General features: G+C 42.2%; 1 protein-coding gene across 2 annotated transcripts in view; it reads right to left on the bottom strand.

Annotated features, from left to right (window-relative positions):
* THADA (THADA armadillo repeat containing) overlaps positions 1–19565 on the bottom strand; it is a 1857831-nt gene that overhangs the window by 950512 nt on the left and 887754 nt on the right. For both annotated transcript variants that reach the window (XM_053712286.1, XM_053712287.1), the window contains exon 27: positions 17838–17927. In XM_053712286.1, coding sequence (XP_053568261.1) covers positions 17838–17927 — 90 coding nt within the window. The remainder of the gene's footprint in view (positions 1–17837; positions 17928–19565) is intronic.

The following is a 19565-nucleotide window of genomic DNA, read 5'->3' as shown; positions in this document are numbered from 1 at the left end:
TGTATTTATAGGCATTTGAGGTTTGGGAAACTTTGCCCCTCCTGGTAGGAATGTATATCCCATACGTCACTAGCTCATGGACTCTTGCTAATTACATGAAAGAAAGTATATTTATTTGCAAGGCTGGTTGTCCTGTTAATGTCCTCAGTGTAGTTCCTGGATAGAGGCACTGTGTTCTATCATTCCCTGTGCTGAAAGGTTGAGCAATAAACTGACCATTTAGACCATAAAGTACTCTCTTGTGGATCTGACAAACTATTTATTAGGGCTTATCAAAGGGAAAACACAGCAACAAATTTCTTCAAAAAAATTTTTATGCTTACCTGATAAATTTATTTATTTATTGACACGGTGAGTCCACGGATCATCAATTACTGTTGGGAATATCACTCCTGGTCAGCAGGAGGCAAAGAGCACCACAGCAAAGCTGTTAAGATTCACTTCCCTTCCCACAACCACCAGTCATTTGACCGAAGGAAAAGGAGAGAAAGGAAATAACACAAGGTGTAGAGGTGCCTGAGGTTTATATAAAAAAACTGAAAAACAGGAAGGGCCGTTGACTCACTGTGTCAAGAAAGAAATTTATCAGGTAAGCATACATTTTGTTTTCTTTCTTAAGACACGGTGAGTCCACGGATCATCAATTACTGTTGGGAATCAATACCCAAGCTAGCGGACACCGATGATAAGGGAGGGAAACACATGGTAACCTAAACAGAAGGCACCACTGCTTGCAGAACCTTTCTCCCAAAAGAAGCCTCCGCCGAAGCAAAAGTGTCAAATTTATAGAATTTAGAAAAAGTGTGCAAAGAAAACCAGGTTGCAGCCTTGAAGGCCCAAGAAGAAGACACCGCCCTAGTGGAATGAGCTGTAATTCTCTCAGGAGGCTGCTGTCCAGCAGTCTCATAAGCCAAACGGATAATACTTCTCAACCAGAGAGAAAGAGAAGTGGCAGCTTTCTGAACCTTACATCTTCCAGAAAAGCAAACAAACAATGCAGAAGACTGACGAAAGTCCTTTGTAGCCTGCAGATAGAATTTAAGAACCCGCACAGCATCTAAGTTGTGCAACAAACGTTCTTTATGAGAAGAAGGATTAGGACCGAGAGAAGGAACAACAATTTCCTGATTAATATTTATGGACGAAACAACCTTAGGAAGAAAACCAAACTTGGTACAGAGAACTGCCTTATCTGCGTGAAATATGAGATAAGGAGAATCACACTGCAAAGCTGAGAGTTCAGAAACCCTCTGAGCAGAAGAAATAGCAGTAAGAAAAAAACCTTCCAAGGTAATAACTTGATATCTATGGAATGCATAGGCTCAAACGGAGCCTGTTGTAAAACTTTAAGAACAAGGTTAAGGCTCCAAGGAGGAGCAACTGATTTAAACACAGGCATGAATCTGACCAGGGCCTGACAAAAGGATTGCACATCTGGCATGTCCGCCAGATGCTTGTAGAGCAGAATGGATAGAGCAGAAATCTGACCCTTGAGGGTATTGACAGATAACACCTTCTCAAGGCCTTCCTGGAGAAAAGATAAGATCCTTGGGATCCTGACCTTACTCCAAGAATATCCTTTAGACTCACACCAATAAAGATATTTTCGCCATATCTTATGGTAAATCTTTCTAGTGACCATAGTCTCAATGACCGATTCGGAAAATCCACGCTTAGCTAAAATCAAGCATTCAATCACCAACCCGTCAGCTTCAGAGAAATGAGATTTGGATGAAGGAAGGGCCCCTGAAGCAGAAGGTCCTTCCTCAGTGGTAGACTTCACGGGGGTAGAGACAACATCTCTACTAGATCTGCATACCAGATCCTGCAAAGCTAAAATCACCAATGCTCTCTCCTGCTTCATCCCAGCGATGACTCACGGAAGGAAAGCAAACGGAGGAAAGAGATAAGCCATCCTGAAGTTCCAAGGAACTGCCAGAGCATCTATCGAACCATACTTGGTGTTCTGACGAGACGCCATCAGATCCAATTATGGTAACCCCAATTTGGTTATTAACCTGGAGAACACTTCCTGATTGAGTTCCCACTCCCCGGGATGAAAAGTCTGTCTGCTCAGAAAATCCCAATCGTCCATGTGGATGGCAGATAGACAGCAATTGTGAGCCTCCTCCCAACTGGAAGATCTGTGCCACCTCCTTCATGGCTAAGGAACTCTGAGTTCCCCTTTGGTGGTTAATGTAGGCCACTGAGTTTATGTTATCCGTTTGGAACCTGATAGACCGGGCTAGGGCCAGCTGAGGCCAAGGCATCGAAGATCGCTCTCAACTCCAGAATGTTTATGGGGAGAGCAGATTCCTCCTGAGACCAAAGTCCCTGCGCCTTCAACAAGTCCCAGACTGCTCCCTAACCCAACAGGCTGGCCACCGTGGTCACAATTACCCAAGAGGGTCTACGAAAACACGTCCCCTGGAACAGATGTTCTTGCGACAGCCACCATGGTAGGAAGTCCCTTGTTGATTGATAAATAACTATTCTCTGAGATAGATCTGTATAATCCCTGTTCCACTGAGCAAGAATGCATAGCTGCAGAGGTCTCAAATGGAACCGAGCAAACGGAACTATGTCCATGGAAGCCACCATCAACCCGATTACCTCCATGCATTGGGCCACTGATGGTAGTTACGCTGACTGTAGGGACAGGCAAGCAGACAGAATCTTGGCTCTTCTGACCTCTGTCAGAAATATTTTCATAGATAAAGAATCTATAATGGTTCCTAAGAAGGTCACTCTTGTAGTCGGAACAAGAGAACTTTTCTCCAAATTGATCTTCTAACCATGGGAACGAAGAAACGCCAACAAGATCTTTGTATGAGATTCTGCTAGTTGCAAGGATGGCGTCTGGACCACAATGTCGTTCAGATAAGGCACCACTGCAATTCCCCTGAGACCGAATCACTGCCAATAGAGCTCCCAGGACTTCGAGAAAATTCTTGGAGCTGTGGCAAGGCCTGATGGAAGAGCTACAAATTGAAAATGTTTTTCTAGATAGGCAAACCTCAGATATTTGTAATGATCCCTGTGAATGGGAACGTGCAGGTACGCATCCTTCAGGTCTATGGTCGACATGAATTGACCCTCTTGAATCAAAGGAAAAATGGAACAAATAGTCTCCATCTTGAAGGACAGCACTCTAAGGAATTTGTTTAGTACCTTTAGATCTAGAATGGGCCAAACAGTTCCCTCTTTTTTGGGAACCATAAACAGGTTGGAGTAAAACCCGAGACCCTGTTCCTGACTTGGAACTGGAACTATCACTCCCAAGAGGAAAAAGATTCCGTACACATTTCAAGAACACCTCTCTTTTTATCTGGAACCTGCCTTTGGGAGGAAAAGTCCTGAACTCTAACTTGTACCCCTGAGAAACAATATCCACTGCCCACGGGTCTGGGACATCTCATTCCCAAGCTTGCACGAAATTAGAGAGAGTCTGCCCCCCACATGATCTGATCCTGGATCGGGGGCAGACCCTTCATGCTGACTTGGATTCAGCTGCAGGTTTTTTGGATTGCTTCCCCTTGCTTCAAGACTGACCAGGCTTCCAAGAGGACTTGGATTGTTCCTGTTTGGCAGAAGCAGGGGAAGACTTACCTCTGAAGTTACGAAAGGCACGAAAATTACCCTGACGTCTTTCATTTTGTTTTTCGTGTCTTGAGGCAAAAAGGATCCTTTACCACCCGTGATATTGGAAATAATTTCCGCCAATGCCGGCCTGAACAAGGTCTTTCCCTTGTAAGGATTGTTTTCCTGGTTCCAAAAACAGAATTTATGCTTACCTGATAAATTACTTTCTCCAACGGTGTGTCCGGTCCACGGCGTCATCCTTACTTGTGGGATATTCTCTTCCCCAACAGGAAATGGCAAAGAGTCCCAGCAAAGCTGGTCACATGATCCCTCCTAGGCTCCGCCCACCCCAGTCATTCGACCGACGGACAGGAGGAAATATATATAGGAGAAACCATATGATACCGTGGTGACTGTAGTTAGAGAAAATAATTCATCAGACCTGATTAAAAAAAACCAGGGCGGGCCGTGGACCGGACACACCGTTGGAGAAAGTAATTTATCAGGTAAGCATAAATTCTGTTTTCTCCAACATTGGTGTGTCCGGTCCACGGCGTCATCCTAACTTGTGGGAACCAATACCAAAGCTTTAGGACACGGATGAAGGGAGGGAGCAAATCAGGTCACCTAAACGGAAGGCACCACAGCTTGCAAAACTTTTCTCCCAAAAATAGCCTCCGAAGAAGCAAAAGTATCAAATTTGTAAAATTTGGCAAAAGTGTGCAGTGAAGACCAAGTCGCTGCCTTACATATCTGATCAACCGAAGCCTCGTTCTTGAAGGCCCATGTGGAAGCCACAGCCCTAGTGGAGTGAGCTGTGATTCTTTCAGGAGGCTGCCGTCCGGCAGTCTCATAAGCCAATCGGATAATGCTTTTAAGCCAAAAGGAAAGAGAGGTAGAAGTCGCTTTTTGACCTCTCCTTTTACCAGAATAAACAACAAACAAGGAAGATGTTTGTCTGAAATCTTTAGTAGCCTCTAAATAGAACTTTAGAGCACGGACAACGTCCAAATTGTGTAACAAACGTTCCTTCTTTGAAACTGGATTCGGACACAAAGAAGGTACAACTATCTCCTGGTTAATATTTTTGTTAGAAACAACTTTAGGAAGAAAACCAGGCTTAGTACGCAAAACCACCTTATCTGCATGGAACACCAGATAAGGAGGAGAACACTGCAGAGCAGATAACTCTGAAACTCTTCTAGCAGAAGAAATTGCAACCAAAAACAAAACTTTCCAAGATAGTAACTTAATATCTATGGAATGTAAGGGTTCAAACGGAACCCCTTGAAGAACTGAAAGAACTAGATTTAGACTCCAGGGAGGAGTCAAAGGTCTGTAAACAGGCTTGATCCTAACCAGAGCCTGAACAAATGCTTGAACATCTGGCACAGCTGCCAGTCTTTTGTGTAGTAAGACAGATAACGCAGAGATCTCTCCCTTTAGAGAACTTGCAGATAATCCTTTCTCCAAACCTTCTTGAAGAAAGGAGAGAATCTTAGGAATTTTTATCTTATTCCATGGGAATCCTTTGGATTCACACCAACAGATATATTTTTTCCATATTTTATGGTAAATTTTTCTAGTTACAGGTTTTCTGGCCTGAACCAGAGTATCTATCACCGAATCTGAAAACCCACGCTTTGATAGAATCAAGCGTTCAATCTCCAAGCCGTCAGTTGGAGGGAGACCAGATTTGGGTGTTCGAATGGACCTTGAACAAGAAGGTCCTGTCTCAAAGGTAGCTTCTTTGGTGGAGCCGATGACATATTCACCAGGTCTGCATACCAAGTCCTGCGTGGCCACGCAGGAGCTATCAAGATCACCGAGGCCCTCTCCTGATTGATCCTGGCTACCAGCCTGGGAATGAGAGGAAACGGTGGGAATACGTAAGCTAGGTTGAAAGTCCAAGGAGCTACTAGTGCATCTACTAGAGTCGCCTTGGGATCCCTGGATCTGGACCCGTAGCAAGGAACCTTGAAGTTCTGACGAGACGCCATCAGATCCATGTCTGGAATGCCCCATAATTGAGTTATTTGGGCAAAGATTTCCGGATGGAGTTCCCACTCCCCCGGATGAAATGTCTGACGACTCAGAAAAACAGAATTTATGCTTACCTGATAAATTACTTTCTCCAACGGTGTGTCCGGTCCACGGCGTCATCCTTACTTGTGGGATATTCTCCTCCCCAACAGGAAATGGCAAAGAGCCCAGCAAAGCTGGTCACATGATCCCTCCTAGGCTCCGCCTACCCCAGTCATTCGACCGACGTACAGGAGGAAATATGCATAGGAGAAACCATATGATACCGTGGTGACTGTAGTTAGAGAAAATAATTCATCAGACCTGATTAAAAAAAACCAGGGCGGGCCGTGGACCGGACACACCGTTGGAGAAAGTAATTTATCAGGTAAGCATAAATTCTGTTTTCTCCAACATAGGTTTGTCCGGTCCACGGCGTCATCCTTACTTGTGGGAACCAATACCAAAGCTTTAGGACACGGATGAAGGGAGGGAGCAAATCAGGTCACCTAAATGGAAGGCACCACGGCTTGCAAAACCTTTCTCCCAAAAATAGCCTCTGAAGAAGCAAAAGTATCAAATTTGTAAAATTTGGCAAAAGTGTGCAGTGAAGACCAAGTCGCTGCCTTACATATCTGATCAACCGAAGCCTCGTTCTTGAAGGCCCATGTGGAAGCCACAGCCCTAGTGGAGTGAGCTGTGATTCTTTCAGGAGGCTGCCGTCCGGCAGTCTCATAAGCCAATCGGATAATGCTTTTAAGCCAAAAGGAAAGAGAGGTAGAAGTCGCTTTTTGACCTCTCCTTTTACCAGAATAAACAACAAACAAGGAAGATGTTTGTCTGAAATCTTTAGTAGCCTCTAAATAGAACTTTAGAGCACGGACTACGTCCAAATTGTGTAACAAACGTTAAACACCAAAAAAACAAAATTTATGCTTACCTGATAAATTCATTTCTCCTGTAGTGTGGTCAGTCCACGGGTCATCATTACTTCTGGGATATTATCTCCTCCCCTACAGGAAGTGCAAGAGGATTCACCCAGCAGAGCTGCTATATAGCTCCTCCCCTCTACGTCACCTCCAGTCATTCGACCAAAGGACCAACGAGAAAGGAGAAGCCCAAGGGTGTAGTGGTGACTGGAGTATAATCCAAAAATTTTTTTAGCCTGCCATAAAAAACAGGGCGGGCCGTGGACTGACCACACTACAGGAGAAATGAATTTATCAGGTAAGCATAAATTTTGTTTTCTCCTGTTAAGTGTGGTCAGTCCACGGGTCATCATTACTTCTGGGATACCAATACCAAAGCAAAAGTACACGGATGACGGGAGGGACAGGCAGGCTCTTTATACGGAGGGAACCACTGCCTGAAGAACCTTTCTCCCAAAAACAGCCTCCAAAGAAGCAAAAGTGTCAAATTTGTAAAATTTGGAAAAAGTATGAAGAGAAGACCAAGTTGCAGCCTTGCAAATCTGTTCAACAGAAGCCTCATTCTTAAAGGCCCAAGTGGAAGCCACAGCTCTAGTAGAATGAGCTGTAATTCTTTCAGGAGGCTGCTGTCCAGCAGTCTCATAAGCTAATCGTATTATGCTACGAAGCCAAAAAGAGAGAGAGGTAGCCGAAGCTTTTTGACCTCTCCTCTGACCAGAATAAACGACAAACAGGGAAGACGTTTGACGAAAATCCTTAGTTGCCTGTAGATAAAATTTTAGGGCACGGACTACATCTAGATTGTGTAGCAGACGTTCCTTCTTCGAGGAAGGATTAGGACACAAAGATGGAACAACAATCTCTTGATTGATATTCCTGTTAGTGACCACCTTAGGTAGGAACCCAGGTTTAGTACGCAGAACTACCTTGTCTGAATGAAAAATCAGATAAGGAGAATCACAATGTAAGGCAGATAACTCAGAAACTCTTCGAGCCGAGGAAATAGCCATTAAAAACAGAACTTTCCAAGATAACAACTTGATATCAATGGAATGAAGGGGTTCAAACGGAACACCCTGTAAAACTTTAAGAACTAAGTTCAAACTCCATGGCGGAGCAACAGTTTTAAACACAGGCTTGATCCTAGCTAAAGCCTGACAAAAAGCTTGAACGTCCGGAACTTCTGACAGACGTTTGTGTAAAAGAATGGACAGAGCTGAAATCTGTCCCTTTAAAGAACTAGCGGATAACCCCTTTTCTAAACCTTCTTGTAGAAAAGACAATATCCTTGGAATCCTAACCTTACTCCATGAGTAACTCTTGGATTCGCACCAATATAAGTATTTACGCCATATTTTATGGTAAATCCTTCTGGTAACAGGCTTCCTAGCCTGTATTAAGGTATCAATAACTGGCTCAGAAAAACCACGTTTTGATAAAATCAAGCGTTCAATTTCCAAGCAGTCAGCTTCAGAGAAGTTAGATTTTGATGTTTGAATGGACCCTGGATCAGAAGGTCCTGTTTCAGAGGTAGAGACCAAGGCGGACAGGATGACATGTCCACTAGATCTGCATACCAAGTCCTGCGTGGCCATGCAGGTGCTATTAGAATCACTGATGCTCTTTCCTGTTTGATTCTGGCAATCAATCGAGGAAGCATCGGGAAGGGTGGAAACACATAAGCCATCCCGAAGGTCCAAGGTGCTGTCAAAGCATCTATCAGAACCGCTCCCGGATCCCTGGATCTGGACCCGTAGCGAGGAAGCTTGGCGTTCTGACGAGACGCCATGAGATCTATCTCTGGTTTGCCCCAACGTCGAAGTATCTGGGCAAAGACCTCCGGATGAAGTTCCCACTCCCCCGGATGAAAAGTCTGACGACTTAAGAAATCCGCCTCCCAGTTCTCCACTCCCGGGATGTGGATTGCAGACAGGTGGCAAGAGTGAGACTCTGCCCAGCGAATTATCTTTGATACTTCCATCATTGCTAGGGAGCTTCTTGTCCCTCCCTGATGGTTGATGTAAGCTACAGTCGTGATGTTGTCCGACTGAAACCTGATGAACCCCCGAGTTGTTAACTTGGGCCAAGCCAGAAGGGCATTGAGAACTGCTCTCAATTCCAGAATGTTTATTGGAAGGAGACTCTCCTCCTGATTCCATAGTCCCTGAGCCTTCAGAGAATTCCAGACAGCACCCCAACCTAGTAGGCTGGCGTCTGTTGTTACAATTGTCCAGTCTGGCCTGCTGAATGGCATCCCCCTGGACAGGTGTGGCCGATAAAGCCACCATAGAAGAGAATTTCTGGTCTCTTGATTCAGATTCAGAGTGGGGGACAAATCTGAGTAATCCCCATTCCACTGACTTAGCATGCACAATTGCAGCGGTCTGAGATGTAGGCGTGCAAAAGGTACTATGTCCATTGCCGCTACCATTAAGCCGATCACCTCCATGCATTGAGCTACTGACGGGTGTTGAATGGAATGAAGGACCCGGCATGCATTTTGAAGCTTTGTTAACCTGTCTTCTGTCAGGTAAATCTTCATTTCTACAGAATCTATCAGAGTCCCCAAGAAGGGAACTCTTGTGAGTGGAAAGAGAGAACTCTTCTTTTCGTTCACCTTCCATCCATGCGACCTTAGAAATGCCAGTACTAACTCTGTATGAGACTTGGCAGTTTGAAAGCTTGAAGCTTGTATCAGAATGTCGTCTAGGTACGGAGCTACCGAAATTCCTCGCGGTCTTAGTACCGCCAGAAGAGTACCCAGAACCTTTGTGAAGATTCTTGGAGCCGTAGCCAATCCGAATGGAAGAGCTACAAACTGGTAATGCCTGTCTAGAAAGGCAAACCTTAGATACCGGTAATGATTTCTGTGAATCGGTATGTGAAGGTAAGCATCCTTTAAATCCACTGTGGTCATGTACTGACCCTCTTGGATCATGGGCAAAATTGTTCGAATAGTTTCCATCTTGAACGATGGAACTCTTAGGAATTTGTTTAGGATCTTTAAATCCAAGATTGGCCTGAAAGTTCCCTCTTTTTTGGGAACTACAAACAGATTTGAGTAAAACCCTTGTCCTTGTTCCGACCGCGGAACTGGATGGATCACTCCCATTAATAAAAGATCTTGTACGCAGCGTAGGAACGCTTCTTTCTTTATTTGGTTTGTTGACAACCTTGACAGATGAAATCTCCCTCTTGGGGGAGAGGATTTGAAGTCCAGAAGGTATCCCTGAGATATGATCTCTAACGCCCAGGGATCCTGAACATCTCTTGCCCAAGCCTGGGCGAAGAGAGAAAGTCTGCCCCCTACTAGATCCGGTCCCGGATCGGGGGCCCTCGATTCATGCTGTCTTAGGGGCAGCAGCAGGTTTCCTGGCCTGCTTGCCCTTGTTCCAGGACTGGTTAGGTTTCCAGCCTTGTCTGTAGCGAGCAACAGCTCCTTCCTGTTTTGGTGCAGAGGAAGTTGATGCTGTTCTTGCTTTAAAATTACGAAAGGAACGAAAATTAGACTGTCTAGCCCTAGGTTTGGCTTTGTCCTGAGGCAGGGCATGGCCTTTACCTCCTGTAATGTCAGCGATAATCTCCTTCAACCCGGGCCCGAATAAGGTCTGCCCTTTGAAAGGTATATTAAGCAATTTAGATTTAGAAGTAACATCAGCTGACCAGGATTTTAGCCACAGTACTCTGCGTGCCTGAATGGCAAATCCGGAATTCTTAGCCGTAAGTTTAGTTAAATGTACTACGGCATCTGAAATAAATGAGTTAGCTAACTTAAGGGTTTTAAGTTTGAGTGTAATCTCATCTAGTGTAGATGATTCAAGTGTCTCTTCCAGAGACTCGAACCAAAATGCTGCTGCAGCCGTGACAGGCGCAATACATGCAAGAGGTTGCAATATAAAACCTTGTTGAACAAACATTTTCTTAAAGTAACCCTCTAATTTTTTATCCATTGGATCTGAAAAAGCACAGCTATCCTCCACCGGGATAGTGGTACGCTTAGCTAAAGTAGAAACTGCTCCCTCCACCTTAGGGACCGTTTGCCATAAGTCCCGTGTGGTGGCGTCTATTGGAAACATTTTTCTAAATATCGGAGGAGGTGAGAACGGCACACCGGGCCTATCCCACTCCTTAGTAACAATTTCAGTAAGTCTCTTAGGTATAGGAAAAACATCAGTACTCGCCGGTACCGCAAAATATTTATCCAACCTACACATTTTCTCTGGTATTGCAACTGTGTTACAATCATTCAGAGCCGCTAACACCTCCCCTAGTAATACACGGAGGTTTTCCAGCTTAAATTTAAAATTTGAAATATCTGAATCCAGTCTGTTTGGATCAGAACCGTCACCCACAGAATGAAGTTCTCCGTCCTCATGTTCTGCCACCTGTGACGCAGTGTCTGACATGGCCCTAATATTATCAGCGCACTCTGTTCTCACCCCAGAGTGATCACGCTTGCCTCTAAGTTCTGGTAATTTAGCCAAAACTTCAGTCATAACAGTAGCCATATCCTGTAATGTGATTTGAAATGGCCGCCCAGATGTACTCGGCACTACAATATCACGCACCTCCCGAGCGGGAGATGCAGGTACTGACACGTGAGGCGAGTTAGTCGGCATAACTCTCCCCTCGTTGTTAGGTGAAATATGTTCAATATGTACAGATTGACCTTTATTTAAAGTAACATCAATACAATTAGTACATAAATTTCTATTGGGCTCCACTTTGGCATTAGCACATATAGCACATGTATCTTCCTCTGAATCAGACATGTTTAACACACTAGCAATAAACTAGCAACTTGGAAATGCTTTTCAAGTAATTTACAATAATATGAAAACGAACTGTGCCTATAAGAAGCACAGAAAAAATTATGACAGTTGAAAATAATTAAGTTATAGCATCAAATCTTTGTAAGAAATATACAATTTTAGCAAAGGATTGTTCCCATTAGCAAAGGATAACTAACCCTGGCAGCAGAAAAAATACACAAATAAACGTTTTTTATCACAGTCAACTACAATCTTCACAGCTCTGCTGTGAATGATTACCTCCCTCAAAAAAGGCTTTGGAGATCCCTGAGTTCTGTAGAGATGAACCGGATCATGCAGGAAGAAAATGAACCTCTGACTGAGTTTTTTGATGCGTAGTAAAAGCGCCAAAAATGGCCCCTCCCCCTCACACATAACAGTGAGAGAGATCAGTAAACTGCTTTAATTTAAACAAAACTATTGCCAAGTGGAAAAAATAGTGCCCAAAACATTTTTTCACCCAGTACCTCAGAGAAATAAACGTTTTTACATGCCAGCAAAAAACGTTTAACCTCAATAAATTAATTGTTATTTAAAACCTATTGCAAGTCCCTGCAAATTAGGTTAAGTCTATGCATACAGTATAAATCCAGTGAAGTACCATTCCCCAGAATACTGAAGTGTAAAATATACATACATGACAGCCTGATACCAGCTACATCTACTGCATTTAAGGCTGAGTTTACATTATAACGGTATGGCAGGATTTTCTCATCAATTCCATGTCAGAAAATAATAAACTGCTACATACCTCTTTGCAGATTAATCTGCCCGCTGTCCCCTGATCTGAAGTTTACCTCTCCTCAGATGGCCGAGAAACAGCAATATGATCTTAACTACTCCGGCTAAAATCATAGAAAAAACTCAGGTAGATTCTTCTTCAAATTCTACCAGAGAATGAATAACACACTCCGGTGCTATTATAAAATAACAAACTTTTGATTGAAGGTAATAAACTAATTAAATCACCACAGTCCTCTCACACATCCTATCTATTCGTTGGGTGCAAGAGAATGACTGGAGGTGACGTAGAGGGGAGGAGCTATATAGCAGCTCTGCTGGGTGAATCCTCTTGCACTTCCTGTAGGGGAGGAGATAATATCCCAGAAGTAATGATGACCCGTGGACTGACCACACTTAACAGGAGAAACTCTTAGCCATCTCCGTGGAGATGTTGCCTGTGCAACGGCAAAGAGAATGACTGGGGTAGGCGGAGCCTAGGAGGGATCATGTGACCAGCTTTGCTGGGCTCTTTGCCATTTCCTGTTGGGGAGGAGAATATCCCACAAGTAAGGATGACGCCGTGGACCGGACACACCTATGTTGGAGAAATCCGCTTCCCAATTTTCCACTCCTGGGATGTGGATCGCAGACAAGTGGCAGGAGTGATCCTCCGCCCATTGAATTATTTTGGTCACTTCTTTCATCGCCAGGGAACTCTTTGTTCCCCCTTGATGATTGATATAAGCAACAGTCGTCATGTTGTCTGATTGGAACCTTATGAATTTGGCCTTTGCTAGTTGAGGCCAAGCTCTGAGAGCATTGAATATCGCTCTCAGTTCCAGAATGTTTATCGGGAGAAGAGACTCTTCCCGAGACCATAGACCCTGAGCTTTCAGGGATTCCCAGACCGCACCCCAGCCCACTAGTCTGGCGTCGGTCGTGACAATGACCCACTCTGGCCTGCGGAAGCTCATTCCCTGGGACAGATGGTCCAGGGTCAGCCACCAACGGAGTGAATCTCTGGTCTTTTGATCTACTTGAATCATTGGAGACAAGTCTGTATAATCCCCATTCCACTGTTTGAGAATGCACAGTTGTAATGGTCTTAGATGAATTTGTGCAAAAGGAACTATGTCCATTGTTGCAACCATCAATCCTATTACTTCCATGCACTGCGCTATGGAAGGACGAGGAACAGAATGAAGCACTTGACAAGAGCTTAGAAGTTTTGATTTTCTGACCTCTGTCAGAAAAATCCTCATTTCTAAGGAATCTATTATTGTTCCCAAGAAGGGAACTCTTGTTGACGGGGACAGATAACTCTTTTCTTTGTTCACCTTCCATCCGTGAGATGTGAGAAAGGCTAGAACGATGTCCGTATGAGCCTTTGCCTTTGACAGGGACGACGCTTGTATTAGAATGTCGTCCAAGTAAGGTACTACTGCAATGCCCCTTGGTCTTAGAACCGCTAGAAGGGACCCTAGCACCTTTGTGAAAATCCTTGGAGCAGTGGCTAATCCGAATGGAAGAGCCACAAACTGGTAATGTTTGTCCAGAAAAGCGAACCTTAGGAACTGATGATGTTCCTTGTGGATAGGGATATGTAGGTACGCATCCTTTAGATCCACGGTAGTCATAAATTGACTTTCCTGGATGGTGGGTAGAATCGTTCGAATAGTTTCCATTTTGAACGATGGTACCCTGAGAAATTTGTTTAGGATCTTCAAATCCAAAATTGGTCTGAACATTCCCTCTTTTTTGGGAACTACGAACAGATTGGAATAAAATCCCATTCCTTGTTCCTTTATTGGAACTGGGTGTATCACTCCCATCTTTAACAGGTCTTCTACACAATGTAAGAATGCCTGTCTCTTTATTTGGTTTGAGGATAAGTGAGACTTGTGGAACCTTCCCCTTGGGGGTAGTTCCTTGAATTCCAGGAGATAACCTTGAGAAACTATTTCTAGCGCCCAAGGATCCTGAACATCTCTTGCCCAAGCCTGAGCAAAGAGAGAGAGTCTGCCCCCCACCAGATCCGGTCCCGGATCGGGGGCTACTCCTTCATGCTGTCTTGTTAGCAGTGGCAGGCTTCTTGGCCTGCTTACCCTTGTTCCAGCCTTGCATTGGTTTCCAGGCTGGTTTGGGTTGTGAGGCATTACCCTCTTGCTTAGAGGATGCAGAATTAGAGGCTGGTCCATTTCTGCGAAAAGGACGAAAATTAGGCTTATTTTTAGCCTTAAAAGACCTATCCTGTGGAAGGGCGTGGCCCTTTCCACCAGTGATGTCTGAAATAATCTCTTTCAAATCAGGTCCAAATAAAGTTTTACCTTTGAAAGGAATGTTAAGTAATTTTGTCTTGGATGACACATCCGCTGACCAAGACTTTAGCCAAAGCGCTCTGCGCGCCACAATAGCAAACCCTGAATTTTTCGCCGCTAATTTTGCTAATTGCAAAGCGGCATCTAAAATAAAAGAGTTAGCCAATTTAAGTGCGTGAACTCTGTCCATAACCTCCTCATATGGAGTTTCTCTACTGAGCGACTTTTCTAGTTCCTCGAACCAGAACCACGCTGCCGTAGTGACAGGAACAATGCATGAAATTGGTTGAAGAAGGTAGCCTTGCTGTACAAAAATCTTTTTAAGCAAACCTTCCAATTTTTTATCCATAGGATCTTTGAAAGCACAACTATCTTTGATAGGAATAGTAGTGCGTTTGTTTAGAGTAGAAACTGCCCCCTCGACCTTGGGGACTGTCTGCCATAAGTCCTTTCTGGGGTCGACCATAGGAAATAATTTCTTAAATATAGGGGGAGGAACAAAAGGTATGCCGGGCTTTTCCCACTCTTTATTTACTATGTCCGCCACCCGCTTGGGTATAGGAAAAGCGTCGGGGGGCACCGGAACCTCTAGGAACCTGTCCATCTTGCATAATTTCTCTGGAATGACCAAATTGGCAAAATCATCCAGAGTAGATAACACCTCCTTAAGCAGTGCGCGGAGATGTTCTAATTTAAATTTAAATGTCACAACATCAGGTTCAGCTTGATGAGAAATTTTTCCTGAATCTGAAATTTCTCCCTCAGACAAAACCTCCCTCATGGCCCCTTCAGATTGGTGTGAGGGTATGACAGAACAATTATCATCAGCGTCCTCTTGCTCTTCAGTGTTTAAAACAGAGCAATCGCGCTTTCTCTGATAAGTAGGCATTTTGGATAAAAGATTTGCTATGGAGTTATCCATTACAGCCGTTAATTGTTGCATGGTAATAAGTATTGGCGCACTAGATGTATTAGGGGCCTCCTGCATGGGCAAAACTGGTGTAGACACAGTAGGAGATGATGTAGTATCATGTTTACTCCCCTCATTTGAGGAATCATCTTGGGCAATATCATTATTTGTGGCAGTACTGTCCTTACTTTGTTTGGACGCTATGGCACAATTATCACATAAATTTAAATGGGGAGACACATTGGCTTTCATACATATAGAACATAACAGAACAGAAGGTACAGACATGTTAAACAGGCTTAAACTTGTCAACAATGCACAAAAAACGTTTTAAAATAAAACCGTTACTGTCACTTTAAATTTCAAACAGAAACACTTTATTACTGAATATGTGAAAAAGTATGAAGGAATTGTTCAAAAATTACCAAATTTTCACCACAGTGTCTTAAAGCCTTAAAAGTATTGCACACCAAATTTCAGAGCTTTAACCCTTAAAATAACGGAACCGGAGCCGTTTTTCAATTTAACCCCTATACAGTCCCAGATACAGTCTTTGCTAAGACCCAACCAAGCCCTGAGGGGAATACGATACCAAATGATGCCTTCTAAAAGCTTTTTCAGAGATTCTTAGATCCTCACACATGCATCTGCATGCCCTGCTCTCAAAAAACAACTGCGCATTAGTGGCGCGAAAATGAGGCTCAGTCTATGACTAGAAAGGCCCCCTGACTGAAAAAGGTGTCCAATACAGTGCCTGCCGTTTTATGAACGTTCCCCAAGATTACAAATGTCAATTGTTAGCCTAAATTTGAATAATATGCACAAATAAAGCAATCGATTTAGCCCATAAAAATGTCTACCAGTTTTTTAGCCCATAATAAGCCCTTAATTCTGTTTGTTTTTGACTAAGAAAATGGCTTACCGGTCCCCATGAGGGGAAATGACAGCCTTCCAGCATTACACAGTCTTGTTAGAAATATGGCTAGTCATACCTTAAGCAGAAAAGTCTGCTAACTGTTTCCCCCAAATGAAGTTACTTCATCTCAACAGTCCTATGTGGAAACAGCAATCGATTTTAGTTACTGTCTGCTAAAATCATCTTCCTCTTACAAACAGAAATCTTCATCCTTTTCTGTTTCAGAGTAAATAGTACATACCAGCACTATTTTAAAATAACAAACACTTGATAGAAGAATAAAAACTACATTTAAACACCAAAAAACTCTTAACCATCTCTGTGGAGATGTTGCCTGTGCAACGGCAAAGAGAATGACTGGGGTGGGCGGAGCCTAGGAGGGATCATGTGACCAGCTTTGCTGGGACTCTTTGCCATTTCCTGTTGGGGAAGAGAATATCCCACAAGGATGACGCCGTGGACCGGACACACCAATGTTGGAGAAAAGGGTCAGGGACTCTACAGGAAAGTATATATAGCATGATGGCATAAATCTTCAAGAGCAACTTGAGCTGGCTTTCTCTAGCAATCACTGAACAGTATCAGGAAGTCTGTTTCTTGCCCATGCTCAGAAGAGGCCAAAATGCAACTTAAGCTTTCAGCATGTCAACTCCATTAGAGCACTGCAGGCAGTGGCTACACTGAGAATTTCTAAGTGCTCACTTAGCAAGAAAACAAAAAAGTTGTTTACTTTTGTTTAAACATTATTTTTCATTTTATGTTTACTTTGATTTTTTTTACTAAAGGGGTACTAAAGAGGTACTATTTGACATGCAAACTTTCAGAAAGAACATGCAATTAAATATATATATATATATATATATATATATTTGCAATTAAATTGTGCTATTCTCTGTTGAAACCAAGCACTATGAGAGCATACTTAGGTATACTCAGCAGCATTGTGTGACAAGCACTATATCGAAGCAAGGTTTGCAACAATGTGTTTACATTGTTATACACAATGTGAATCAATAAGCTCTCTTGAAAAGAAGCAAGATACCAAAAGAAAAAAATAATTATGAACAAAAGTAAAGTCTTAAATTGTACATAAAAGATATGGAAATACACACTATATTTTGACATCCACATACTATTAATATTTGGTTTTTAATATTCCCAATTTATTTATTTCAGATGGAAAGACAAGTTTTGTCTTATATACATAATGTATAGTTATAATTAAATAATAATGATTATGTTATTTCAATCAAATTATTAATATACAATATTGATGGTAGAAGCATAGGAGGTTTTTCAGTTTTAATAGCAAGTGAAATAAGCAACAACCTCTGAAATGGAATTTACCTTTTCATTTAATCAATACAATAATATATAAATGTATTTATAAAGTAATTGTCTACCTAATGCAGACACAATGTATTTTTCTATTTACAGGTAGATAACCCTGATTAATGTGAAATGAAATATGTTTTTTCCGCCTGTTATTAGATATTATTAGCCTGGTAATAAAGCTAATTTATACAATGTTTATATTCTAAATGAAAAGACCTTTGTTTCTTTTTATTAAACCCACATACAGTCTGAGATGGATCAAGCAGAAAGGTGAAACTCTATTCTCCTCACCTGTCAACAGTATTTGCTACAATTTCCAGATGGTTCAGAAGAAATGGGTAAAGTGTCGGAAAACGAGAGAAGAATTCCCTTCCTGTCATCCTGTGATAAAAGCAGAAACAAAGCAGTAATTTACAACATGAATTCCTGCATAAGATGCATTGGCACAGATTTTCATATATAAAATAACCAACTATAATAAATTACAAATTGTTACTTTTTTTCTTTTTTTTAGGATGGATATTTTGGAAATATAAAAATGGCGTTAAAGAGAAAATGTCATTCATAATAAAATATTTAAAGGAACATACAAGTGAAAAAGAAAATGTTCTAATGTGCAAGAGCATTTAAAAGAACAGTCTACACCAGAATTGTTTGTTGTTTTAAAATATAGATAATCCTTTTATTACCCATTCCCTAGTTTTGCATAAACAACACTGTGATATTAATACACGTTTTACCTCTGTGATTCCCTTGTATTGAAGCCTCTGCAAAAAGCCCCCTTATTTCAGTTCTTTTGACAGACTTGCATTTTAGCCAATCAGTGCTGTCTCCTACATAACTCCACATGCATGAGCACAGTGTTATCTATATGACACACAAACTAACACCCTCTAGTGGTGAAAAACTGTCAAAATACATTTGGATAAGAGGCGGAATTCAAGGTCTAAAGAAATTAGCATGTGAGCCTACCTAGGTTTAGCTTTAAACTAAGAATACCAAGAAAACAAAGCAAAATTGGTGATAAAAGTAAGTTGGAACATTGTTTAAAATTAGATGCCCTATCTGAATCATGAAAGTTTATTTTGGACGAGACTGTCCCTTTAATTATTTCCCTATTACTTGCATATAAAAGAGTTTATCCCCACAAAGGGGTTTAAAGGGACATTAAACACTTTGAGATGGTAATATAAAATGATAAATTGTATATATAAGAAAACTTTACAATATACTTATTATTTATTTTGTTTCCTTTTCCTGCAATTTTATTCTGAAATTGTGAGCTTTTCAGTTCCTGTTAGAAATGGAAGTGCAGAACACTGTTATATTCCACACAGTCATTGGCTGCACACATTAGTGACCTATTTATAACTGTCTCTAATTGGCCACAGCAGGGAAAGTAACCTAAGTTACAACATGGCCGCTCCCATTGCTTTATAGACATTAAAACTTTACACTTATTTTGTCAATATTTAAACAACTAATGCAACTTTAAAAACATAATTTATGCTTACCTGATAAATTCCTTTCTTCTGTTGTGTGATCAGTCCACGGGTCATCATTACTTCTGGGATATAACTCCTCCCCAACAGGAAATGCAAGAGGATTCACCCAGCAGAGCTGCATATAGCTCCTCCCCTCTACGTCAGTCCCAGTCATTCGACCAAGAATCAACGAGAAAGGAGTAACCAAGGGTGAAGTGGTGACTGGAGTATAATTTAAAAGATATTTACCTGCCTTAAAACAGGGCGGGCCGTGGACTGATCACACAACAGAAGAAAGGAATTTATCAGGTAAGCATAAATTATGTTTTCTTCTGTTATGTGTGATCAGTCCACGGGTCATCATTACTTCTGGGATACCAATACCAAAGCAAAAGTACACGGATGACGGGAGGGATAGGCAGGCTCATTATACAGAAGGAACCACTGCCTGAAGAACCTTTCTCCCAAAAATAGCCTCCGAAGAAGCAAAAGTGTCAAATTTGTAAAATTTGGAAAAAGTATGAAGCGAAGACCA

The sequence above is a fragment of the Bombina bombina genome, chromosome 4, assembly GCF_027579735.1.
Source record: "Bombina bombina isolate aBomBom1 chromosome 4, aBomBom1.pri, whole genome shotgun sequence".
NCBI classification, from domain to species: domain Eukaryota; kingdom Metazoa; phylum Chordata; class Amphibia; order Anura; family Bombinatoridae; genus Bombina; species Bombina bombina.
This window is presented reverse-complemented; position numbering and strand designations above follow the sequence as displayed.